We start from the raw sequence: 26,272 nt of genomic DNA on the forward strand, positions 1-26,272 counted from the left end.
TCATTGAATTATATTTATTATATATCCATCCATCACTCTTTCCTCCATCAATTCGCCTTGTTTCCGAGTGAATACCTAAAGACTATCCAAACCAGAAAACCAGCAAAGGCCTTTTGCATTCGCCTGGATTAAGTTCTGGGAGTAGAGGTGCTATTCCACCTGGGTGATGCGAAGAAAAGCCGCAGCACTGAGCCCGATTGATGTGCTTTGCTTAAAGTTTGCAAAATTCCATAAACCTGAAAATTACTGTCGATTATGCAAGATGACGATTGCGTCCAAGCAGGAGTTTCAAAAATCATAAAAGCTAGGGGGAAGTCCTCCTTTCTAGAATAAAATTCCAAAGTCAAGTTCAATGTTTTATATTCTAAATAAAATTGTGGCTATCCAAGGTTAATTATCGGCGTGATGACAGTTCCTTGGGGGGCCCTCGCCATTCCTTGTCAGAGGACCCCGTCTGTTGCACATTGCCTTCATAGGAGATAATTTCAGACCCCTTGAATATGAGGAAAATACGAAGCAAACAGAAATAGGAAGGCTTTTATTTATTTTTTCAGGAAAAAAAAAAAAACAAACCAGGAAAACCCGAGAGAACTAAGTGCCCGAGGGATGAGTGTGTGGGGAGCTCCTCCTCGGGTGGGCACCGGGGCTGCGCGCGCAGTGGAGCCCGAAGGCCTCGGCCCCCGGGGGCGGTCGGCCTGGGCCTTGGCGGCCAGGGAGAGACTAGGGAGCCTCGGGACTGTTGGCCCTGGGCCCGTGAGAGGAGAAGAGCTGCCCTAGCTGGCAGGCCGAGGGTGCGACGCGCAGGTCCGCCCTCCTCACGCAGCCTCCGGCTAGGCGGCGAGGCCGCAGGCCGCGCCCGCTCCTTCAGCCCCGCCGCCGGGGAGGGGTTTCCCGGGACGATCCGGCCCCTTTCATCCAGGAAGTGAAAGCGACGTCGGGGTCAATGAAAACAAACGGGGAGCCCGGGGGGAAGGAAGGCAGGCGAGGAGGAGGCAGCGCCGGGCCGCGGAAGCGCGAGCAGGAGGCCGGTCGCGGTCGCATTTTTGTCGTTGTCGCGGCCGCCGCCGCCGAGGCTTACTCCGGGATGTCTGGGCCCGCGCCTCGCGGCCCCCAAGCTCCACGCGGCGCCCGCTGTTCCGGCCTCTAAGGGCCGCCACGTCCGGGCGGCGCGCGCAGGCAGAGGGCGGCTTCGTGCCGGCGGCGGGCTCCGGGGGAGGGGGCCCGGGCGGGCCGGGAGTGGCTGCCCCAGGCCCCGCGCCTACCCCATCACCGCGGCTGGCCCCAGGCCGGGAGGATGCGCGGTGTGGGGCTCTGAAGCATGGAGGGGGTTTTGTACAAGTGGACCAACTATCTCACAGGTATGGGGGCTCGCGTGATGAGGGAAGAGGGGAGAGGCGGGGGGCTTGGAGGGGCTTAGGCAGGAGGCTGCGGAGAAGGCGGGTCCGGGACTTCTCTTCCTCCGTCTGGCCTCCGCGGACCCTCAGAGCGAATTCGCTGTACTCGATTCCAGGGCTTATTGAGTCCTTCTGGCCTCTTCAGGGGAGGGTTTAAGGCTGCGCACCTTCTAGAGGGTGGGAAATGCACCTGCCACTTACTTGCTAGTGTGATAATACCAATCTTTGCCTCCTGTAGCCTCCGGAACAATTCTCAGTCACCCTACATGTGTTGTTGCGATCTCCGTCCTTATTCACACTTAGTATTCATACTTTAAGAGCATTTTGTTAATAACTGAGTTGTCAGAGTATTGGACTGGAAAGGACCCTTTAATTGTTTCAACTACAAGATTTAATTTTAAGAACTCTTTTCTGTATTTCTTCTAATTTCCTTAACATTTTATTTTAAAAAGTTGTCTTGTTGAGGTTGTTCGAGCTTAGCGAGCATGATTTTGGAAGCTGTCCCCAGATAATATTCTCTTAGGGATTGTCAATGAAGTATCCTTACGTTGGGGAATTCTGTTAACTGTGTGGGAAATAGTGGAAGACAGTGCCAATACACAGAAAGGGAGCAGGCAAGTCACTTTCACCTGTGAAGTGGGTGGAAGGGAGAACGTTGAAGAAATCAGAGGCCAGCAGGAAAGGGCTCCTTTCCATGACATTGGCAGTCTGGCTTATTTAAAAGCTCCTTAAATTTGAGTTGTAGTCCAATCTCTGCCATCAACCAACAATCAAGGCAAGTCAGTTATTCTTTCAGGACCTCAGTCTGGTAAGGCCAGGGTGATTAGCTATTTTGTCCTGGACATGCCTTCCAACTCCAGAATTCCATGACCTCACTAAGTGAGAGGATGGTTTTAACATAAATTTGAACAGTAAACAGATTTTTTTGGGGGGTCTAGCATAGGCAAATCATGACTTGCTGCCCACTTATTCCCTCTGCCAAAAGTATCGAATCCCTCAGTAATTGTGTGGTACTCTGAACTTGTGTCCACCTGATCTTGTGCAAAATGTGCACATAAACTTTTTCAGGCAAAAGCACTGGGCTACAGTTATACCTGCTTTTTGATTTCTTAGAATGCTAAAGCCAGATTGATAGCAGCAAATGCTTTTAACATTTATGATACACAGATGTTTTATTTTGTTCAAACTAAAAAGTCAATTTATTTCTATAAGTGACATGTTTTAATGGGAAACATTTAAAAGTTAGATAAATATTTTTTATTGGGCATTTTCATTTGGGCCCTTGTGAGAGCAGTTATACTGTTTGGTTGAGGTACAGTGTTAACTGTTAAAGACAGTAGAGTGCTTCACCCCTGTAGTCCCAGCACTTTGGGGGGGCGGACGTGGGAGGATTGCTTGAGCTTAAGACCAACCTGTGCCACACAGGGAGATGTGGTCTCTACTAAACAAACAAACAAACAAACAAACAAAAAAATTAGCTAGGTGTGGTGGTGCACGCCTGTAGTCCTAGCTACTGAGGAGGCGGAGGCGAGAGGATTACTTGAGCTAGAGAAATGGAGGCTGCAGTGAGCTAGGATCAGTGAGCTATGATTGTACCCACACATTCCAGCCTGGCTAACAGAATGAGATCCTGTCTCAAAAAGCAAAATAAAACAAAAAGACAGTAGCTTGTATGCTTTGAGATGCAAATGCTCATCTCATTGCAAGTATTCCTAAGCATGGTGTTGTGGAGGTCATGCCGGAGGAACCATTGGGTCATTACTGAGATGAGTCATAATTTAAGAACTGAGGTGAAACCTGGTCTTGGTGGCCATTTCCTCATCTCCTATGGTACTAAATAACCAGTGGTTGAGCTTTTCACCGCATGTGATTTAGATTGTAGTCTTTGCAGGGCATTTAGTCAACTTCTAGTATGCATTGTAGAAGCTGGTTGAAAAGAAATCTTTTGGTTGGAAGAATTTCATTTTTAAGAGTTAAATTTGAGTCAACAGCGTGCTGATGATTAATTTTAGTTCATCATAGGTCATTAGGATGAGCAGCTGTTCATACTAAGTGATCTTTCAGTGTAATGATAGTGTTGTTCAGGCACAGTGGCTCATGCCTGTAATCTTAGCACATTGGGAGGCTGAGATGGGCAGATAGCTTGAGGTAAGGAGTTTGAGACCAACCTGGCCAACATGGCGAAACCCCGTCCCTACAAAAAATACAAAAAATTAGCCAGTCATGATGGCGTGCACCTGTAGTCCTAGTTACTTGGGAGGCTGAGGCATGAGAATTACTTGAGCCTGGGAGACAGAGGTTACAGTGAGCCCATATTGCACCACTGCACTCAAACCTTGGCAACAGAGTGAGACTCTATCTCAAAAAAAAAAAAGATAGTGTTATTTGAGAATCCTTTGTGGAGAGTAAGAATTTCAGTAACATTTGGTAGTTTGAGATAAAAAGAATTAAAAAAAGAATTTTAAAAAGGGAATACCTGTGACTCTTTTTCACAGATATTACCCTCTGTTATTTGAGTGTGTGAATCAATTAGAAATTGTTTTATTAAATGTTTCTTCAAAAAGTGTGTAGAGATAATTAACAGGCTTGATTATATTAATATGTTCAACCACTCACCTTTCATGTTGCTGCAAATTCTAAATGAATCATTTTGCCCAATATTTGTTTTAAAGAGATATTGAATTGCAGTACTGCAGGCTTGCAAAATCATAATTTGTTCTATAGGCACACTAGACCTGGGTGGAGGAGTGTATTTTCACCACCCACTGCTTATAATTTGTTTGATAAGGTAAATTAGTGTTTGGAAAGATAGTTTTTATCATTTCCATGCATGATCAATACAATATACTCTCAAAGATATATTGTATGTCTATATTCTCATGGTTAATATGAAATATCTGCCAGGTGTGGTGGTCCACACCTGTAATCCTAGCACTTTGGAAGGCCAAGGTGGCAGGATTACTTGAGTCCAGGAATTTGAGACGAGCCTGGGCAACATGGTGAGACTTCATCTCTATAAAAAATTAAAAAATTAGCAAGTCTCGGTGGCGTGTCTATAGTCCTAACTACTTGGGAGGCTGAGGTGGGAGGACCTTTTGAGCCTAGGAGGTCGAGGCTGTGGTGAGCCATGTTCATGCCACTGCACTTCAGCCTGGGCAGCAGAGCAAGACCCTGTCTCAAAAAAACAAAACAACAACAGCAGCAGCAATCCATGAAATATCTCACTTTTGGGGGTATTTATTCATTCATTTATTTATTCAGTCACTTGAGAAATAGATTCTTTTGGTACCTCTTATGTGCCAGGCACCATTCTAGTTGCTGGGAATGCAGTGTTGAGCAAGATAAAGTCCATATACCAAAATAACTTATTTTCTAATTTGTTTAGGTCTCACTAGGGAATACTCTGTTGTTTCACAAAAAGGAATCTTCCAGGAACCTGAAAATTGCTGGTTTTTAATTGCTTTAGATATCCATCTTTCTGAACTGTATTACTGCATTCCCTGCCTTCCTAAACAAGGTTACAAAGTAAAATTTAATCTTTTATGATGACTCAGTGTTGTCATTTCAAAAGTGTTAGAGATAAATCCTTTTGGGGAATTAAGTCCTGGATCTGTATTAAAGTGTAAGGATGATTGACCCCTCTCCCCTCTCGGCACTATCTGACTCTGGAAAGATCAGATTAATCATGTGGCAGGCTATGGCAAAAGTGACCAGGATTTGAACACCCATGGTTTAAAATGTACATTTTAGCCATGAACACTTGTGCTGAATTGTTATTTAATAGTCACGGAAAGAACAAGGACAGTCGGCCGGGCGCGGTGGCTCAAGCCTGTAATCCCAGTACTTTGGGAGGCCGAGACGGGCGGATCACAAGGTCAGGAGATCGAGACCATCCTGGCTAACCTGGTGAAACCCCGTCTCTACTAAAAAATACAAAAAACTAGCCGGGCGAGGTGGCGGGCGCCTGTAGTCCCAGCTACTCGGGAGGCTGAGGCAGGAGAACGGCGTAAACCCGGGAGGCGGAGCTTGCAGTGAGCTGAGATCCGGCCACTGCACTCCAGCCTGGGTGACAGAGCGAGACTCCGTCTCAAAAACAAACAAACAAACAAACAAACAAAAAACAACAAGGACAGTCACGCTGCCCCCAGCATGGTCACCATGTTAATAGTCAGTGAACTGTTGTAAATTAGTAGCATGCTTGATAAGGGACGCTAATCAAGCATCCAGGGAACACCAAGTTTGGCTTCAAAGAGGAGTGGGAATTGGGTGCCAAGGAAAGCCATCATCCTTGTCACCAGCTTTGGCATGGAGCCAAGTCTGTGATAGATGTGAGCTCTGGTCACTGAATAAATATCAGTTGAACAACTGCAGTTTCTAGGATTTCTGCCCTAGCTGTGCACCTGCAGACAAGGGAAGAGGGGATCACATGGGGAATCTATGTTCTCACCATAGGGTATGTAGCTTCTATTTAAGAGACTGGAATTCATTTAGCACTCACTGTGTTTAAGGGAGTTTGCTTAGAAGTATGTATTTCATAGGAGTCACATTGCAGAATTAGAGGGCCAGGTGGCACCTGAGAGGTCATCTTATTCAATCTATACATTTTAGAGACTGAGAATTTTAGAGATTTATTGAAATGAAAAGATTCGCCCCCAGGGTATAATTATCCAATTAAAGAATGATACTATAGGTAAGGCTAGAATCACTGTCTTCCATGGCTTTTCCCTTAATATCATAACCCCACCTCTGTTCCTTTTTAGGAAAAGAGGGCAGTTATGCTATACCTGGTTTAGGGCTATTACTAAGGATGGGCCTTATGGGTTGTTAATGAGAACACTGTGAGCTAGAATTAGAAGTATTACTCCCTGTGTTTTTGCTGTTCTGGAGATTGCTCCAGAAATCTCTCCCAGTAAAGTGGAGACTGATGCAAAAACATTTTTGGTAAGCCTTGGTGATTAAAAATTTCATTGTCAGAATGTTATTTGAGAGCCAAGAAATAATGTGGATAGCAAGTTTTGAAGTCACAGTTTTCTACGTGGTAAAAGTAATGTCTTTCCAATTGACCTTTTGTTATTTATGATCTTTTTAGGTTGGCAGCCTCGTTGGTTTGTTTTAGATAATGGAATCTTATCCTACTATGATTCACAGGATGATGTTTGCAAAGGGAGCAAAGGAAGCATAAAGATGGCAGTTTGTGAAATTAAAGGTAAGTGAATATATGGAATTAGAGGAACTGGAGGTTAGTCAAGGGTTCTTCAGCATACTCCAGACAAGAGTAAAAAAGGCATTTCTAACCATGTAGGGATCTTCTAATACCATTTATATCCTTAGCAGTCAGGAGTGGCATTTCATCACAGTTAACACAATTAAACACAGTTTTTTATCATGCTCCCTGTACAAATGTATTTTGAATGGAAATAACTTTTGCTAGTCTTCCAATTTGCATTTGACAAACAATTTCTTGTGGATACTACTTTAGTGTCCACCTTCAGTCTACAAGCATTCTATTTTATTATTGTTGTAATTAATATAAAGATATTGTAAAAATTGGAAGCTTTACTCCAAAGATAATGGGGCCAGCTCTGTAGGGTTTTGATGAAGTATGAAGTTGGAGTTGTAAACTCTGGTTCTTTGCTGAATTTGGAGGTAAGTTCCTCTGGGTGATAGAGATGGTTTCCTTTTCTTCCAAAAGGGGAGAAATAAAGTGATAGGTCCTGCTGTAATTTTTGTGAAGGAAGATTTTATGGACCATTGATTCATTTGTGTGTGTGGTTGGGGTGTGTGGGGTGGAGGCGAAATCAGATAAAATGGCAGTGAAAAGTACTGAATTCTTCAAAGAGAATGAAGGAAAAACTAGAATGCCAGGGGAGTGACTGTTCGACTTCCCCCTGGTCGTTTTCATTTCTCCACTCTAGCTTAAATACTTGTCCTTCATGAAGTGTGTTTCTTTTGATGTGGTGAGCTCTGGGTCATAGCTATCAAATAGTCTTCCTGAAAGGTAGCTGTTAATCTGACTTTAATTGCCATATATAAGTGTTATCTCCGTTTGAACATTTTATAAATGGAATAATTCACTATTTTCTTTTGTGTCTTGCTTTTTTTTACTCAACATCGTGTTTGTGAAATTTATCTATGTTGTTCTATGTAACAGTAGTTCAGTCATTCTTATTGTATAGTATTCCATTGTGTGAATATCTCACAATTTTGGTATCCATTCTAGTACTGAAGGATTTTTGGGTTATTTCCATTTTGGGACTACAGTGACTAAAGCTGCCATAAACATTCTTACACATTTATTGAACATATGTGTGTATTTCTGTTTAGTGTATCTCTGGAAGTGGAGTGGAATGCTAAGGCATTGAATATTCATACATTCAGCTTTAATAGCAGTTAAAGAAAAAAGTATTCTTGATACTTGTTGAAATGGTATGGCAAACTTTATTTAGGACTATTGTGATAGATATAGGGAGTATTGCATTGGAGGAGAGAAATTGGGCTCAACTCCAAGTACAAGGAAAAGTGGGAATGTATAGCCAAGGAGCAGGGTTAGGCAGAGAGGGTATCAGTGGAGGGAAAGTTACTAAGAGGTAAGTGGGGATTCTGGCTAAATTGACCTAACAGGATTCTTGCTGAAGGCAGGCCAAAGCCAGGGTGATCAGACATTGCTGGGAGATGGTAGGGAATGAAGAATGTGGTCAGATAGCAAGGGCAGGTGATGAAATATGGTGTTAGGGGATTCTGGCTAAACTGACTTAGTAGGATTCTTACTAAAACTGGATTCTACAAGGATGGAGAAGGAAGCTTAGGTGAGTACAGGACTCAAATGAGCCTGACTAAAATTTGGTCAAGAAGACAATCTTTTTCTTTTTTTCTTTTCTTTTCTTTTTTTTTGAGACAGGGTCTCACTCTGTTGCTCAGGCTGGAATGCAGTGGTGTGATCATGGCTCACTGCAGCCTTGACCTCCTGGGCTCAGGTGATCCTGCTACCTCAGCCTCCTGAGTAGCTGGGACCAGAGGCACACGTCACTATGCCCAGCTAATTTTTGTGTTTTTTGTAGAGACGGGGTTTCAAAAACCAGGCTGGTCTTGAACTCCTGAGCTTAACCAATCTGCCCGCTTTGGCCTCCCAAAGTGTTGAAATTACTGGCGTTAGCCACTGTGCCTGGCCAATAATCTTTTTCAGAGATAATGCCAGATGTTTTCCAAAGTGATTATATCAATTTTTTCTGCAATCAGTCAGAGTATTAGAGTTCCAGTTGTTCTGCATCTTTGCTAAAACTTGGTATTATCCATTTTAAAAATTCAGACTATTCCTGGTGTTTGTAGTGGTATCTCATGGTGGTTTTCACTTGCATTTCTTCAATAACTAATGATGTTGAATGGTTTTTTAGATGTTAGCCATTTGAATGTCCTCTTGTCGGGCGCGTTAACTCATGTTTGTAATCCCAGCAGTTTGGGAGGCCAAGGCAGGCAGATCTCTTGTGCTCAGGAGTTCCAGATCAGCCTGGGCAACAAAATGAGACTCCTGTCTCCACAAAAAGGAAAAAAAAGGTTGAATGTTCTCTTCTTTTGAAGTCCTCTTCAAGTCTTTGGCCCATTTTCTAACCTTGGCTATCTTTCATGTTGATTTGTAGGAGTTCTTTGTATAGTCTGGATGAGTCTGTGTTGCAGATATTTTCTTCTACTCTGTAGTTTATGTTTTCATTTTGTTAATGATACCTTTTGAGGAACAGAAGTTCTTAATTTCAATGAAGTCCAATTTGTTAATTTCTTTGATTGGATCCCTTTATGACCCACTGAAAACATCTTCTGTGTTGCTTTCTGGAATGTTTATAGTTTTCCCTTTTATATTTAGGTCCATATTAGGTCTGTACCTGACTTAGTAACAACCTTTCCCCCACTGCATCATGGAGATATCTTTGTCACAAAGCAAGTGACCATGTATGTGTGGGTCTTTTTCTAGACTGTCTATTCTGTTCTGTGGCCCTGTTTTTTGTTGTTGTTGTTGTTAATCCTTGTGCCAATATTACATTGCCTTAATTTCTTTAGCTTTATTCTCTTTGTATCTGATAGCCAAAGTCTCCTAACTTTAGTTCTTTTTCAGTACTGTATTGGTTGTTAGCCCTTTGCATTTCCTTATACATTTTAGAATTTGCTTATAAATTTCCACAGCTATCTGCTGGAATGTTTGAAATTGTGTTGAATCTACAGAACAATTTGAGGAGAATTATATTCTTGATGATAATTGAGTCTTCTGTTCCATTAACTCTGTTTAATTAGATATTTAGTTTCTCTCAGTAATGTTTTGTAGTTTTGTGTTTAGAGGTCTCGTCCATCTTTTCTGATGTTTTGGAAGCATCGTTTTTAAGTTTGTTGCCTTTTCAGGTGACAACTTTGGAGGGGACCCCCCTTGATTGGATACATAAATTCTGGTATGTTTAAAAATGAGTCGTCTTATTTTAGTTTCATCTTGTAGCAACATCATTAGAAATTAGAGCATTGCTTTCTTTTAAAGTAGGTATTACTGGTGCTTTCACTAGTATTGGCAAGTAGCAAGGAAGAGTTACTCTTATAGCTTTAGGAGTTCAGTAGTTTTACCCTAGCCTAGAAATCTTTTGCATTCATAATTGCCTGTTGCATGGTTGTATGTTTCAGTGTCTGCAACTAAGAATGGCCCATGTAAGTAGAATAATAAGATAGCAATGTTTTTGTGGCACTTACTCACCATAATAGACTAAACATCTGGTCAATATTTATAGCAATTAATTATATAAGTTGGGGCTTCTGCCAGAGTTTGCTGGGACCCTCATAATTTGGCTCCTCCCAACTTATCCATTCATGAATATACATTTTTTTCTTTTTCTTTTTTTCTTTTCTTTTCTTTTTGAGACCGAGGCTCACTCTGTCGCCCAGGTTGGAGTGCAGTGGCGCGATCTCAGTTCACTGCAAGCTCTGCCTCCTGGGCTCACGCCATTCTCCTGCCTCAGCCTCCCGAGTAGCTGGGAATACAGGCGCTAATTATTAGCCTGTATTTTACAGGCACTACTAATTAGCCTGCCCGGCTAATCTTTTGTATTTTTAGTAGAGACGGGGCTTCACCGTGTTAGCCAGGATGGTCTCGATCTCCTGACCTCGTGATCCGCCCGCCTCAGCCTCCCAAAGTGCTGGGATTACAGGCGTGAGCCACGGCCCGGCGTTTTTTCTTTTCTTTTCTTTTCCTTTTTTTTTTTTTTTTTTGAGACAGGGTCTTGCTCTGTCACCCGGTCTGGAGTGCAGTGGTGTGACTGTAGCTCACCACAGCCTGTACTGGGCTCCAGTGATCCTCTTGCCTCAGCCTTCTCCCTCCCAAGTTGCTGAGTCTACAGGTGCTGGGAGTGCATGCTTGCACCACTGTGCTGGCTAAACAAATATCAATATTACTTTGCACTACAATGGAAGCCTCTATTTTTGCTTGTTTCCTAATATTCTCAGTACATTCTGTGTTTATTTTCTCATTTAAGCTTTTTCTCATTCATTTTCTTAACCAAATCCTGCTTTCATCAAATCCTTCTTCTTGAAGCCTTTTAAATTTCCTGTCTTAAATTACTTTCTCTCATAATTACACAAGAAATCTCTGCACCAAAGAGTTAAACATATACGTATTCTGATTGTTTTTGGTGTGTCTGTTTGTATCTTGGTTAAATAGTCAACTGTATAGAAGCAAAGACATCTTTTTTTCCCCCTCTATCTTGCCTTCTACTAGCACTGCTCTGAGCTGAGTAAATATTTATTGATGAATGACAGCTTAACACAAATTTTGTTTTACAACAAAGACTTGGGATTGGCTCATCATAATTCCTGATTAGCTTTCTTTTCTCAGAGCATCAAAGGAGGTGTGTGTGTGTGTGTGTGTGTGTGTAGGAGAAGAGGTAGAAAGAGGCAAAGAGATGAATGTCTTCAAAATATACATGGCTTCCGTGTGTTATGCTATGATCCATAATTAAGGGCATATCATAGAGTTACTCTTCGGATAGATGGTGGCTGTAGTTGTCATTTATTACATTCCTTCTATGTGTCAGGCACTATCCTAGCCTTGGGGGATATGAAAACAAAGACTTTACTTTCAAGGAAATCAGTAAAAAATGTGTGATAGTGTAACATTCATTGCAGTTGTATTTAATATGATAAGTGGCCCCAAGGTGGGTGAGGGGGTCTCACTTCTCAGTAGTTAGTATGTCCCTGTTTTCTTTTTCATACTCTGTCATCGCTTTGGCACCATTATCACCCTGGGTCTATATGAGAATGTTGGTTTGGGGAGTGCCACTGATGCACTGGCTGCATCATGAATGATAGTTCATTGTTTTAGGTGTATGAAGCATCTGATACTGTGTGATTAGATGATTATTTGATTCCCCTTAAATTACTTAAGTCTATAACTGTATTTCCTCTTTGTTTTTCATCATAGTTCATTCAGCAGACAACACAAGAATGGAATTAATCATTCCCGGAGAGCAGCATTTCTACATGAAGGCAGTGAATGCAGCTGAAAGACAGAGGTGGCTGGTTGCTCTGGGGAGCTCCAAAGCATGTTTGACTGACACAAGGACTAAAAAAGAAAAAGGTAACTATAAACTTTTCCCTTGTGGTGAGAGTACTTTCTTAAATATAAATATAAATAAAATAGCCTGTTCACTTTTAGTATCTATCCCAAGGAAATAATTAGAAATGTAGATTTACATGTATCTTTATCATAGTAAACATTTTGTAAAAGCTATAAATTTAGGGGAATGTCTCAATAAACTTTTTCTTTCTTGTTTTTTTTTTTTTTTTTTTTTTTTTAAATGGAGCCACGTTCTGTTGCCCAGGCTGGAGTGCAATGGCGCTTTCTCGGCTCACTGCAACCTCTGCCTCCCAGGTTCAAGCGATTCTCCAGCCTCAGCTTGCCAAGTAGCTGGGATTACAGGCACTTGCTACCATGCCTGGCTAATTTTTGTATTTTTGTAATTTTGTATGCTGGCCAAGCTAGTCTTGAATTCCTGACGTCAGGTGATCCGCCCGCCTCGGCCTCCCAAAGTGTTGGGATTACAGGCGTGAGCCACTGCGCCCAGCCTAAACTCGTGCTTTCATTGGCTGATATATAGATAGTAAGATGTTTAAAACGAATTTCAGTGTGAGAAAATGCCCAAGGTTAAATGATCATTGAAAAAAGCAGGATTCATAATTATATATAGTGTTAGTATTCATTGGCTGGCTTAGGAAAGGTATGTAAGAATTGGTCAGATTGTTACCTTTGGAGGTGGAATTTGTGGGAAGGAGACTCACTTGTCACTGTATACCCTTTGGTATCTTTTGACTTTACCATGTATGCATATTGCCAATTCAAAAAGATTTTTAGAAACTGAAAGCAAAGCAAATGATTTATGTTATCAGTTCAACTATATACAGATATAATGTGAAAATGACAATTTCTTGATAGTGAGATTATAGTTTGTCTTAGTTCATTTTCTGTTGCTTTGACACAATACTTGAGACTGTGTGATTTCTAAAGAAAAGAGGTATGACTCATGGCCCTAGAGGCTGGAAGTTCAAGATTGGGCAGCTGTATCTAGTTGGCTTCTGGTGAGGGCCTCATGCTGCCTCATAGCATGGTGGAGGAAGCAAGGGAATGCGGGCGTGTGCAGAAAGAGATCAAACACAAGAGGCAGCCTCAATTTATAACAACCTGCTCTCATAGTAACTATAACTGTATTTCCCATAATGTAGTTCCAAGAGGTTGAGAACTCACTCACTCCTTTGAGGAAGGTATGAAACCTCTTTAATGACCTAAGCACTTCTTAGAGGTACTACTTTCCTAACACTGCCACACTGGGGACCTAGCCTCAACATGAATTTTGCTGGAAACTAACCATATTCGGACCGTAGTACAGTTGTTTGATTTTTGTTTTCTATATTTTTTATATTTTTCAAAATTTTTTATTAAGTATGTGTTACTTTTATAATTAAATACATATTACATTAGTGAAAGCAGGTAAATTACAGGTATTGAGAAATGAAGGCTGAGGATTGAATTTATAACAATTTTGAAATATATGAAAACATTACAGAATATGGCTACAGGTAGGATAAGAAGGAATGGATATTCACAATAGCTAAAAGATGGAAATAACCCAAATGTTCATTGGTAGATGAATGGATAAACAAAATATACGATAGAATGTTACTCAGCCTTAGAAAGGAAGGGAAATGTGACACATGCTACACTGTGGATGAACCTTATAGACATTACAGTAAGTGAAATAAGCTAATCACAGAAAGACATATAGTCTATGATTCCACTTATATTAAATACCCAGGGCAGTCAAATTTATACAGACAGAAAATAGAATGTTGGTTCCCAGGGCCCGGGGGGAGGTGGAAATAGGGTTAATGTTTAGTGGGTACAGGCCTTCAGCTGGGGAAGATGAAGATGTTCTGGAGATGGATGGTGGTAATGATTTTACAAATACAAATGTACTTAATGCCACATTTTGAAATGAATACTTAAAAGTGGTTAAAATAGTAAATGTTATGTTTATGTATATTTTACCACAGTTTTTTTTTTTTTTAAAAGGAGAAAGAACAGGCTTAAATGTGAGCAGGAATTTATTTAGGTTAGATTAAATGGGCAGATAGAGCTGCTTTGTCCACTCTGGCAAAAGTGGCTTTGTGGCTAGGATCAGAGAGCAAGGCCACTGGGGCCTGGCCCAGGGAGTGTGGAGAATCACCAGAAATTTACGAATTTTTCTCCTATGTAGCTTATACTTCTAGTTTAAAAGGTATTGGCTTGTGAGTGGCTGAGATTATGGCTGGGTGTTTAGTTTGTCTGGAGATACTAAGGAAGAAAGTATGCTCTTAATAAAAAATGTTGAAAATAGTATAATGTGAAAATGAAACTGAAAGGATCAGAAGAAAATAAATGAATGTTTATATATAATAGTTTTAATTACATAAAAATTTAAAACTTCTGTAAGCCAAAATAAAGAGAACTGAAAGGAAGCTAACAGATCTGGATAAGGTATTTGCAGTATATAAGATAGAGGAAAGATTACTGTCTTAATTTGTAAGAACTTTTACAAACTATCAGTTTATATTGCTAAGAGAAAAATCAACATCAGAGCTGGAAAAAAATGTATAAAGGACAAAATAAAAAAGCAATTCACCAAAGAAAACTAAGCACTATTTAAATGGAAGATGAGTAATGGAATGGAAATATCCTGTATAAAATATCCAGTGGTCATCATCCTGTCTCTGGAAATCATCTAAATGTGGCAGGCATGTAACTGTCAGCTTTTTCCCAATTATCTAAAGAGAAGATGTTTCCTTAGGGCTCTGGTATCCTATTCCCAAGTTCTCACATTTCTTGAGCTATAGGTATTTATATTCATTGCTTTTTTAAATGATTACATTTTGTTGCATTGCCCAAAGAATATGAAAATGATCTAACTGGATATTTATATATGTTCTTTTCAGAAATAAGTGAAACCAGTGAATCGCTGAAAACCAAAATGTCTGAACTTCGCCTCTACTGTGACCTCTTAATGCAGCAAGTTCATACAATACAGGAATTTGTTCACCATGATGAGAATCATTCATCTCCTAGTGCAGAGGTAGAGCAAAGAGGATCTCTTCATGTGCAGTTATGCTTTGGAGTGCTCTGGGGAGATCCTCAGTCATTCCATAAGATGATAGGCATTTTCACATTGAGTTATTTTCAGCTTTTCTGGGTTCTGCCTACTGTAGACTATCTGGAAATCTGTAGCATCTTCTCGGTTTTGTCTGTGTGGCCAGAGAAGAACATGAAGTAGCATATTTCTCTGGGGATCAAGGCTTGTCTTTGCAGCCACTCTAATAATTTGGAGGTTGGAGTGGGGAAGAAGCATTCCAGGCTTTGTTCTCTAGGCTAGCGGCATAAATTCACTGGACAGCTGCTATTCTCTTTTTTTGGTAATAAGGTCCCTGCTTCAACTGTGAGAGTTGATAACTTATCTTTATGGAATAACTTAAAACAAATCCTTCTCAGAACAGTGACTTAGGAATCAAAACTCAGATTAGTAGGATCGGGCTATAATAGGCTCATTCTTTATGGTAAAATAGGACTGGTGAGCTATACCACTCTCTGGGTGAAAGGCCAGCATGTTGCCTGTCCCTTTTTGCCTAACTTGATAGAAGTGCAGCAAGAAATCTTCTTCTTCTGTGACTTTCTCCTGTTGGGGAGGAATCTTGTGTAAGAAGCCCAAGGACAAACTGACCACAAGCTCCCTGGAGGTGGGTGCTCTCACACTTGCTACAGCAGCTCGGTGACAGTATTAGGGACCCAGGCTTGTTGCATTTTCCACTCTGCCATTCTTGATGTGTTGAGTTTTTCTCCTAATGCCCCAGGTGTCAAGATGACTGTCAAGCTCACAAAGAGGCAGGAGGCAGTGGGGCCGCCAGAGTGGAGAGAGTCCTTCTCAACTTGCTGTGCTTGGTTTTGAATCAGGGAACAAAAATCCCAGAAATTCTCCAGCAGACTTCTCATCTTTGTTTTTTTCTGGCTCAAGGGAAGCCAGGAAAAAAATGAGCATTTGGTAAAGAGTCTTGGAATAGCCATGACTAGCTTAGATCAGTCTCTATTCATCCCCCAGGATCAGGGCACTTTGCGATCCTGAACAAAATTGGGGTTTTTACTCTGTCAAGGAAGAAGTGGGAGAACAGATAGAGGGTAGACATGAATTGTACTGCCACTAAGTAATTCTAAGGGTATTCCATGTCTGTGACCACTTTTGGGAAAATGAAAATTACTGTTTAGGTTAGATTTCTCTAAGATAAATTTTTGTACATGATTTTTCAATATGATAATTCAATGCAAAACTTAGTTTTTCTTAGAATCTAGGTTCATACATTGTTTAGGAGACAGGCATTTCTTATTCATAGATTTTTAAATTTTCTTCTTTTTTTTTTGCCCCAGCTTAATTTTCTAAGGTACTGTATTTTAAATAAATTTGAACATAGTAATGTGTCTGTTGGAGATGTCTTTTTATTTAGTGATAAGGTTGTATATGATTCCATGTCGTTGTATGCAAATCTGTTCAAGTCTTTGTGTAATTTTTCAGAACATGAATGAAGCCTCTTCTCTGCTTAGCGCCACGTGTAACACGTTCATCACAACGCTCGAGGAATGTGTGAAGATAGCCAATGCCAAGTTTAAACCTGAGATGTTTCAACTGCCCCATCCGGATCCCTTAGTTTCTCCTGTGTCACCTTCTCCTGTTCAAATGGTTTGAACTTCTTGTTTTGTTTTTTTCCTTCAGTAGTAATGTTGCATGTGGCTTTTGTTTCATTTTGGTATTTATTTTTAAGGGCTTAAACAGGCAGTGGCGGGGAAACAGGTAACAAGTTGAATTTTTTTGTTTGTACTGTTTCATATTAGAGCTTCTCAGCTGATGAGCTCAGCACTTGTGCTAGTGTCCTTATCTCCTTCCGCTTGGAGGGGCTGTGCATGGCCTGCCCACAGGCTGCTTCATCCATTTCCCCCAGTATCTAGGACAATATTACAAAGTGCTGTGACAGAGAAAAAATTGGGAGGCTCTATTCTGCTTGGTAAGAATTACACAACGGAATGAGGTTTTAGTCACAATGGGGTACAATTAAGTAAATCTTTAAAGGAGTTAGAAGGAATTTGAAACATAGTCTAGTGGGAACGGTGTTTTGTACTCACTATTTGGATCTGAACCCTCAGAGTAGCTGATCTTCAGTTTCTTCATGTGTAAAAATACAGTGTATATCAGAGAGTCACTGCAAACGATCTGACCTGCTTACTGTTAGGTGCTCAGTGTTAGTTTCTTACTTCCTCATTACTCAGAACAACAAGTCCTCTTTTTGCCAGGGGTGGCAGATCTGTTGTCCTTTCTGAGCTAATAAATTTGCTCTAGCATGCTGTGAGAAACTTGTAGGTGAGATAAGCTTTATAATGAGACTTTATTTCATCAAAGTGTTTTTAGGAGTCCATTTATAGGAGTAAGAATGCCACCTTGTTGCTGTTTCAGCAATTACCTGAAGATCTGTTTGTTAGGAGAATAGGGTCTAACTTATTCCTAGGTTCTCTTACCTATCCCAGCAAATTTAGTTATATGAGAGTTAGTAAAGATTATTGCCTAGATTTATTTAGATAATTGTTTTCTAATCAGTGTTTGATGGGCTAATAGTTTCCTCTGAGACAAGTGTACCATGAAAATGAGTTTTATGGCCAGATTAATTTGGGAATTGCTAGGTTAACTTAAATGATATGAATTGGGTTTCTCTAATCTGACAAGGACAGTTTGATAGGACTTGTCACAGCCTTTTTATTTATTTATTTTTTTAGAGACAGGATCTCACTCTGTCACCCAGGCTGACCATCATAACTCACTGCAGCCTCAAACTCCTGAGCTCAAGTGATCATCGCACCTCAGCCTCCTGAGGAGCTGGGACTACAGGCGCATACCACTATGCCTGGCTACTTTTTTTTAACTTATTATTTGTAGAGATGATCTCATTTTGTTGCCTAAGCTGGTCTCAAACTCCTGGCTTCAAGCTAAGTTTTTCAGTTTATTTTTTGTAGGGATGGGGTCTCATTTTGTTGCCCAGGCTGGTCTCAAACTCCTAGCTTCAAGCAGTCTTCCCGCTTCAGCCTCCCAAAGTGTTGGGATTACAGGCATAAGCCACCATGCCCAGCTTTTATGCTTTTCACACCCTCTTTTATGCTGAAGTATATTATGAATCTCTGAGAGGTGGAGGTGTAGTGTACAGTATTTCTGAAATTTATTTGACAATTGAGCCCATTATATATATATATATATATTTTTTTTTTCTTTTTCTTTTTTTTTTTTTTGAGATAGAGTCTCACTCTGTCACTCAGGCAGGAGTGCAGTGGCGCAATCTTGGCTCACTGCAAGCTCTGCCTCCCGGGTTCATGCCATTCTTCTGCCTCAGCCTCCTGAGCAGCTGGGACCACAGGTGCCCTCCACCACGCCTGGCTAATTTTTTGTATTTTTAGTAGAGACAGGGTTTCACCATGTTAGCCAGGATGGTCTGGATCTCCTGACCTCGTGATCTGCCCACCTCAGTCTCCCAAAGTGCTGGGATTACAGGCGTGAGCCACTGTGCCTGACCCTTTTTATGTATTTTTTAATACCATTTTACAGGACTGTGGTGTTGAGTAAAACATAGTTTGACCATGTTGCTTTTTAGGACAATTGTAGATATGCTATAAACTGTTAATTAACGTGTATATGTGAACAAAGAAACCAGTCTTTTGAGATGGATGTATAGTGCTGTGTTCCTGAGGTTGATATGCAAAGGGTACACTTTTTTGTTTTTACAGCTGTACTTTTTAGAGTCAAATGCAGTAAAACTTCAGAGTTGCCTTGCTTCCGCATTGAACTTCTCAGGAAATCCCTTATGTTATAAATGCTCTCTAGTCCAGAGTAGTCATATGTGTATTTTACATATAAGAAACTAAAATAATTGTCTTTTTAAAGCTAAAACCTTCAATAGAAAAATTACAGGAAATCTAATACATTAATTTAGGAAATATTAGAAGCTGCTTATTTTTGCTAGCTATGCCATTTTACTTGATAAAAAGAGCAAGAATTGTGGCTTATGTAATAGTTCTAGAGACAAATAGCATGGAAAGTGAGGTCAGACAGTCTTCATGTTTTTTTTTTTTTTTTAAATAACATTATTTATTTATTTATATGAAAAAATTACATTTATTTATATGAAAAATAAAGCTGAAAATTTGAGTATTCCAAAACAGTTTAATCTGATCTTTATGAGCGCTTTATATAGTTAATCTCAATGAATCCATCTTAGAGTAAACTTGCATTTAACTTTATTTCAAGTTATCATAAAAGTTCAGACAACTGTCATTGGACCTACAGACTGAGTGATTATTATAGTGGGGATGTCCTTGGGTTAGTAAGCCTAAAGGAAGTAATTTCTGTTAAAGGAGATATTAATGTCCATTTGCATCTTAATGTCAATCTTATCAGATGTTCCCAGACTACAGATTGGGTGGGTCATATCTCTTATCATTTCAACTGGTATTTCTCAGAGCAACTAGTGGCTCATGTTCCAAATATAGAAGGCATTTACATAACATAAATGTTAGACCTGGGCTTGTTAGACTCTTGGGCTCATGTGTACAAAAGCAATCACCCTAAACCTTTAGTTTAATCTTTGTTTTTCTGCTACCGTGTTAAACTTTGAAATAATCAATTTTACTTGACTGCCTCCCTTCATATTTTGATGGAGTAGTTGGATTTTCCAAATTATGTTTAGTATTTATCATATTTTTTAAATGCTCTGCTTAATTAGGTATTTTTTATTTTTTTAAATATATGTTTTGGAAATCCATTGAGACTTAGGGCTCTTCTGAGTTCTTTAAAATCTTAAATTATTAATGCTGTCTTCCATGAAAACCACACTTCAGAACATTTGTATATCAGCTACCTAAATAATTAATAGTAAAGAGAAGCTTTGCTACCTGACTCTTCTACTACTTCCCTTTAAAAAGAGATATTTATTAGAATATTTTCTGGCTTGCTAGATACTCCTTTTTATCACATTTATATCCTATTTATAGTTATATACCCTGTTTTTTATATTTGTGTACACACTCATATATATATATTATGTATAAAATTTGGTTTTTACTTTTGAAAAAAGAATCCAGCATGTTTTTGGTGTGTGTTGAAAAAGATTCCAGTTAACGGTTATTAGAGAGAAAGCTTTATGTTGTGCTAATTATGTTACTCGAGTCTGTGAAAGATAAATTTTGTTTTGCCAGGTATCTTTTTCTCTGAGTAAATTTATGTTTATTATGATAATAGTAAATTAGAGCTGCATGATTCTACTTGACATGTGGATTATGGTAATTTTTTTTTTTTTTTCAAAATTTCTAGATGAAGCGTTCTGTCAGCCACCCTGGTTCTTGCAGTTCAGAGAGGTAAAAGAACCTTTTCTTTTGATTAAGTTCTCTCAAACTATACCTATTTAGGGAAGTTCTCTGGGCCTTTAACAAGTGATGTGGAATGTAAACTCTGTATGGGTTAGGTCTGATTCTGAAACCAGCATTTTATCTCTCTGTATTTATCTCCTAGTATTTAGTATAAGGGCCTGGCCTCAGTAGGTAGTCATAAAAAAAAATGAATTAATTAATTAACCAGCAAGGTAAGCACCTTGCCAGCCATTTTACTTTTTTTAGATGTTTGAAATACAGTCATATATTGAAGAATGACTTTTCCATCAATGATAGACTGCATATGTGACAGTGGCCTCATAAGATTATAATACCATATTTTTACTGTACTTTTTCCATGTTTAGGTATGTTTAGATACACATGTACCATTGTGTTACAGTCACCCACAGCATTCAGTACAGTAACATGCAGTACAAGTTTGTAGCCTAGGAATAATAGGCTATACCACATTGCCTACGTGTGTAGTAGGCTATACTAGCTAGCTTTGTGTAAGCACACTCTGTGATGTTTGCACAGTGACAGAATCACCTAGTGATACATTTCTCAGAATGCATCCTTGTCATTAAGAGACGCATGACTGTATATCAAGTTATAGTTAGACAGAAGTACATTTTTGATGTATTAAGACTCCACAGCTGGGGCTCATTTTACCTCAACTGTTTATAGCATCATCTATTCATGCTGAGCTGTTATTTCATTAAGAGAAAAAGATCTTGCTGAAAAGAGAAACCACTTGATATTTTAAAGTACCTATTCATATCAATACATTAAAAAATCTTACCTTCTGGATAGATCTTACCAAAATGCTAAGTTGTTAAACTATTATTTTGTTAGGTAATAGTCCTTTAAGTTGCTATGATTGTCTTATTTGGTTCTTTGGAAAGTGATTTAATTATAGTGACATTAGCATTTATTTCTCTATATTTGCACTGTTAAATGCTGGGTCCTTATTGTTTTGTCATGTTTTAATTTTTTCCCCTGATGATTATATAATCTTTGATTAAACCGTCAAATACTCAGAGGAGTCCAATGATGTATATGCCCAACTTTGTCAGGGAATCAAGAGTCCCACCAACTGAATTTTCCAGAAAAATGGAAGCTTAATCAACTTTTATTTTTATGAAAGAAAGTTTTCTATCCTTTCTACTTCACAAAATAATAATTTTAAAATCTTATTTGTTTCCTGATGAATCAAGGTTGTCATTAAGTACAGTAATGTTGGGCTGTTACAAAAATAGTAGCGGAGGTGCTATTAGGTGGTGGTGATTTGCTTCTCTGTTTAATTTTTTGAGGCAGATTTTTAAAAAAGTTTTTCTAGGTCCCTTGCCATCTTTATCTTCTCTTGCTGTTGTGAGTGAGTCTACCTCTAGCTCTATGAACTCCTTGCCCATTTCTTTCAGTCTGCTGGTTTTGGTCAGATATGGATTGACTTGAAATACATGCACTAATGAAACCTATAACTTTTAGTTTTCAAACATTTATAAACCGACTGATATGTCTGCTCTCTGGAGTCTCCCCTACAGAAGTCACTACTTCTTCATTATACCCCTCTTCCTTTTATTTCAGCTCAGAAGCCATATTCTTCAGGTTACCAGCTGTCTTCTAAATGGGTTCACTTGTTTTTGACTTCTGAGTAGAATGTTGCTAACATGGGACGTTGAGCATAAAAATAATTCTTTTTTCACTTAAAGAGAAGTCATTTAAAATTCCAGTCGAGGGTGTTTTTATTTATGTAAGGCCTTACAATTTAATGCTTTTTATTTAATTTGCAGGAGTAGCCACTCTATAAAAGAACCAGTATCTACACTTCACCGACTCTCCCAGCGACGCCGAAGAACCTACTCAGATACAGATTCTTGTAATGATATTCCTCTTGAAGACCCAGATAGTAAGTGGCATAGGTTCTGTCTCTTTCTTTGGCATATTCAGCAAAATTACTGTGGGACTCTGTAATTTCTGAAAATGAAGTATACTGACATTGAACATTGTACTTTGTTTCTTTGATTGATTCCTTCATTCAGAGGTAAGCAAACAGCGCTCAATCAATGAAAACTCATATATCCTCTTACAAACAGGTTTGTTATTAACTAAGGAGTGCTGAGGATTGCTTTGTAAATATCGTATCTTAGATATATATTTATAGAATATCATGATCTTTTACCACCACTATACTTGCACTTAAAAAACATTTCAGAAGAAGGCATGAATTGTTAGCAGGATTCTAGGGGAAAATAAAGGCAAGTTCCAAGTTCATATAAAAGTCAGCATTGTTACTTTACTAAAATACCTTGAAATGGCTAAGGAAAAGAATTTTGTCTGGTAGTCATGGTGAATTATAGTAGCATTCATTCCTGTACCTTTTTCTTATTAAAGAGGCAGCATACTGTGATTGAATGTTTTTGGGAAAGGTTTTGTGATTTATGTTAAAATTTTTAAATTTTTCTCTTCAGAGAAGAAGCTTTGAAAGTGTGTCAGAATATCTAGTAAGATAGTAGTGACCATGATTTGCAGTGAACACAAATATAGTCTTATTATTACATCTCTATTAATAGACTTCTATTCTCCAAGTCTTTACTATTTCTCAGGAAACATGTGGGATAGAAACTATGTACAATTTCCAATTAAGGAACAGGTTGTGTTCCAGTAGTTCATTTGTAAGTCAGTTGTTTGGAAAACAGATTTTATTTTTCTTGTGGAACTGACATGATAAGTGGTGGTTAGCTCTTTGAATAGCCTAGAAGAACCCAGTGAATTCATAGTATGGCTGAAATGGGACAAAACAATGGTGTATTTCTAGCATTTGAGTGTATTGAAAACATTGATTAAGCTGGAGTTGTTTTATGTAACCAGAAAGTTAAACAGGTTTAGTTCACACACATGGCAATTTTAAAAAGGATTGCTGGTCATTTTTGGATTTTTAGGAGTGATAAAATCTGTTTTTTTTTTTTTTTTTTTAATGCTCACTTTTTTTTTAACCGAACTAATCATCTATTTATTAATATATGGCACTATTCTATGCTCATTAACATTTTGAATTTAAATTGAGATATGGGTAGAGAAATTAAGGAAGGAAACCGGGAAGGGGAAGGGAGAAAGAAACTTTCTTGGGCCAATCAAACAAGACCTGGAAGAGAAGAGGAGGAGAGAAGGAGGGTTAAAGAGGTTGAGTATGTGAAAAAAGTGTTATCTGAGGCAGGTAAGATAGATTCTGATTCTCTTTATTCTTTATGCCTTTTACACATGACTCTTAATCCAGAGTTCATGAAGGAGTTCTGTATGCTACCTTGTACTTTTCTTTAAGTGTGACTTTTTTTTTTTTAAGAGGATCATTTGTGATTACTAAAATAACTTTTTTAAAGTCATCCATTTTTCTTTAGAATTCTTTCCTTCTCGTTACCCTAGTCCTGAATATTTGAAAACAATTTTCAAAAGATCTAGGTGTACATGCTCATTGTATTTAGCATCCCCCAGTTTAAGTTATGGACTGTAACAAAACTAGTCACACACACACACACGTATATACATGCATACATATAGTTCACTTCTCTAGAACATCTTTAAATTAGCAAGTATAGACTAGGTCAGAAATTTTATCCTTAGAGTTTTTCCTGTTTATACTAGTTTAGTGTTTCAATTAGCTGACAAAGCAAAGATTGAATTAGTGCTCCTTCTAGAAAGTATATATTTTGCAGTTGGCAGTTTTGGTTGAAAGTTGTTACTCAAAAATATTCTTCTTGTGAGATGCAACTGTTTCTATTTTTCTAAACAAGCTTTTTCAAAAAGTATGAAAGTAATAAATGATGATGGTAAGCTCAAACAATGTGTATAAAGGTACAACTGCCTTAGAACAGGACTATGCCAGTGTAGTCAGCTGTGTTAACATGGAGCTGCAGTGATAGTTCTGTGAGCTGCATTACAAATGGAGAAATGGGATCTTTCAGTGTGAGGTATCTTGTCAGCTTTGCTCAGAAAGTCTTAGAATGAAAAGAGGAATACCTGAATTTAGTCCTCGTTCTGTTACCAATTGTGTGATGTTGGGTAGGGCGTGTATCCTTTTATGGGTCTTGGTTTGTTTGCCTAGGAACAAGAAGGATATTAACAGCATTAAAATAGGCTGAAAGAGCAATATTTAATTAATAAAGATTAAATTCAATTCAGCAGATATTTATTGACTGCTTGTTATGTGCCAACCGTGATTCTAGCAATGAACAAAACAAAAATCTCTACTTCAGGCAGTTTCGTCATTTATCCCATGAATTCTGATGTTTTTCCTTTTGACTGTTGATACTCTACTCTAAAAGTTAAGTTTTCCTGTATGAAACAAACAAGGAAATAAAAAATTAGCAGGAAGCTAAAGGAATTTCATGTCCCTGAATAGGAAATTTAAAATGTTCTTTCACGGAGGACTGGAGTTAATATTGACAGGATGTTTAATGTTTTTACCAATGTCTTCATAGGACCTGTTCACTGTTCAAAAAATACACTTAATGGAGATTTGGCATCAGCAACCATTCCTGAAGAAAGCAGACTTATGGCCAAAAAAAAATCTGAATCGGAAGATACTCTTCCATCCTTCTCTTCCTGAAGAAACTGAAGTGTCCAACTTCCTCTAAGTATTGCTATGCAAAAGCTGCTGTAATTAAACTATTGTTATAGGGAGTAGTTTTTTCCCTTAGGACTCTGCACTTTATAGAATATTGTAAAACAGACAAGGAAACAAACCACATACTTTTGAAGTGTATTTTATCTTTATATAGTTTGTTTGCAAGAGTATTTTCCTAATAACTCACAGTATGAATGTGCATCTTTTTTTTTTTTTTTTTTTTAAACAAATGATGGTGTAACATTTTGACATCCATAAGGACAAATGTAGATATTTTTCTAAAAAACTGTGAGAGGACTGACAGCTTGGTCAGGGTGTATTGTAGCTTATAAACATGAAATCTTATAAGGTTTCAGTTTGACAGAAGTGTGATATATGTAACTTGTGCCAGGGACCAAATGGTCACTTTACCACAGCTAAAAATGAGTTACGATAGCAGCTTGATGGTGATTGTATTATATTCCTTTAATCAAAAAGGAAACACAATATTTTAAGTATCTTTAGCCCAATTACCATGACATATTGAACATCTTTAACCAGACTGTATTGTCCTTCATATGTGAAGTTGACACTACTGATTTGTCATTCCAAATGTTGGGTTAAAGTGTTTAATTTTTATTTATTTTCTTGTTGCCTCAAAAGATGATTGCATTCTAACTTTTGTGACCTACCAAATTTAAGATGTGTATACGTTGTTCTTTACATTGTTCTAGAAAAGAGATTTTAATGCTATAGTGACTTTGCTCACTTACACCAGAGAAATAAACAACTTTCAATGGAAGAGGATTTTAGTGCTTTTTTTTTCCCTAAAATAGACATTAAGCTGCTGTTGTAAAGTATTGTTTGCAGCTCTTTCCAATGTCTAGAGACATTTTTATTTATGAATATTTATACAAAAAGGAATTCTGTCAAGATGACTGCTCTATATCACTTGAGAATGGCATTATTTAATTAAAGAACAAATAGCATTTTTTGGTAGTGCCTGTCTATACCTATTGTCATTGTTTGCCTTGTAATCGGTTGTTTTGAATTCACTTTGGGTTAATAGTTTTTTTTAAGGTTTTGGTGAAGGAGCACTTTAAAACAAACTGGTGTGTTGTTTTTAAGTTAATCATATGTTTAATAAATGTGTGGTTTTTGCATTCAAACACATCATATAATACATTGTATTTTTTATATTCATTGATATTCTGTCTAATCTTTTTTTTTTTTTTTTTTTTTTTGAGACGGAGTCTCGCTGTGTCTCCCAGGCTGGA

The 26,272-nt window shown here is 38.5% G+C and overlaps 1 protein-coding gene across 2 annotated transcripts; it reads left to right on the top strand.

Moving 5' to 3' along the window:
- Positions 1-933: 933 nt before the first annotated feature.
- On the top strand, positions 934-26,164 carry PLEKHA3 (pleckstrin homology domain containing A3). 2 transcript variants are annotated; one of them, XM_074009541.1, is made up of 9 exons: positions 934-1,358; positions 6,484-6,600; positions 9,780-9,826; positions 11,839-11,994; positions 14,883-15,019; positions 16,505-16,669; positions 20,336-20,379; positions 22,186-22,301; positions 24,871-26,164. In XM_074009541.1, exons 4-9 carry the CDS (start codon positions 11,862-11,864, stop codon positions 24,996-24,998), a joined length of 723 nt encoding a protein of 240 aa, XP_073865642.1. In that variant the 5' UTR covers positions 934-1,358; positions 6,484-6,600; positions 9,780-9,826; positions 11,839-11,861; the 3' UTR covers positions 24,999-26,164. The 2 variants fall into 2 exon arrangements, with proteins under 2 accessions (XP_073865642.1, XP_005573661.1); XM_005573604.5 differs by lacking the exon at positions 9,780-9,826.
- Positions 26,165-26,272: the final 108 nt, after the last annotated feature.

The sequence above is a fragment of the Macaca fascicularis genome, chromosome 12 (genome assembly GCF_037993035.2).
Source record: "Macaca fascicularis isolate 582-1 chromosome 12, T2T-MFA8v1.1".
NCBI lineage: Eukaryota > Metazoa > Chordata > Mammalia > Primates > Cercopithecidae > Macaca > Macaca fascicularis.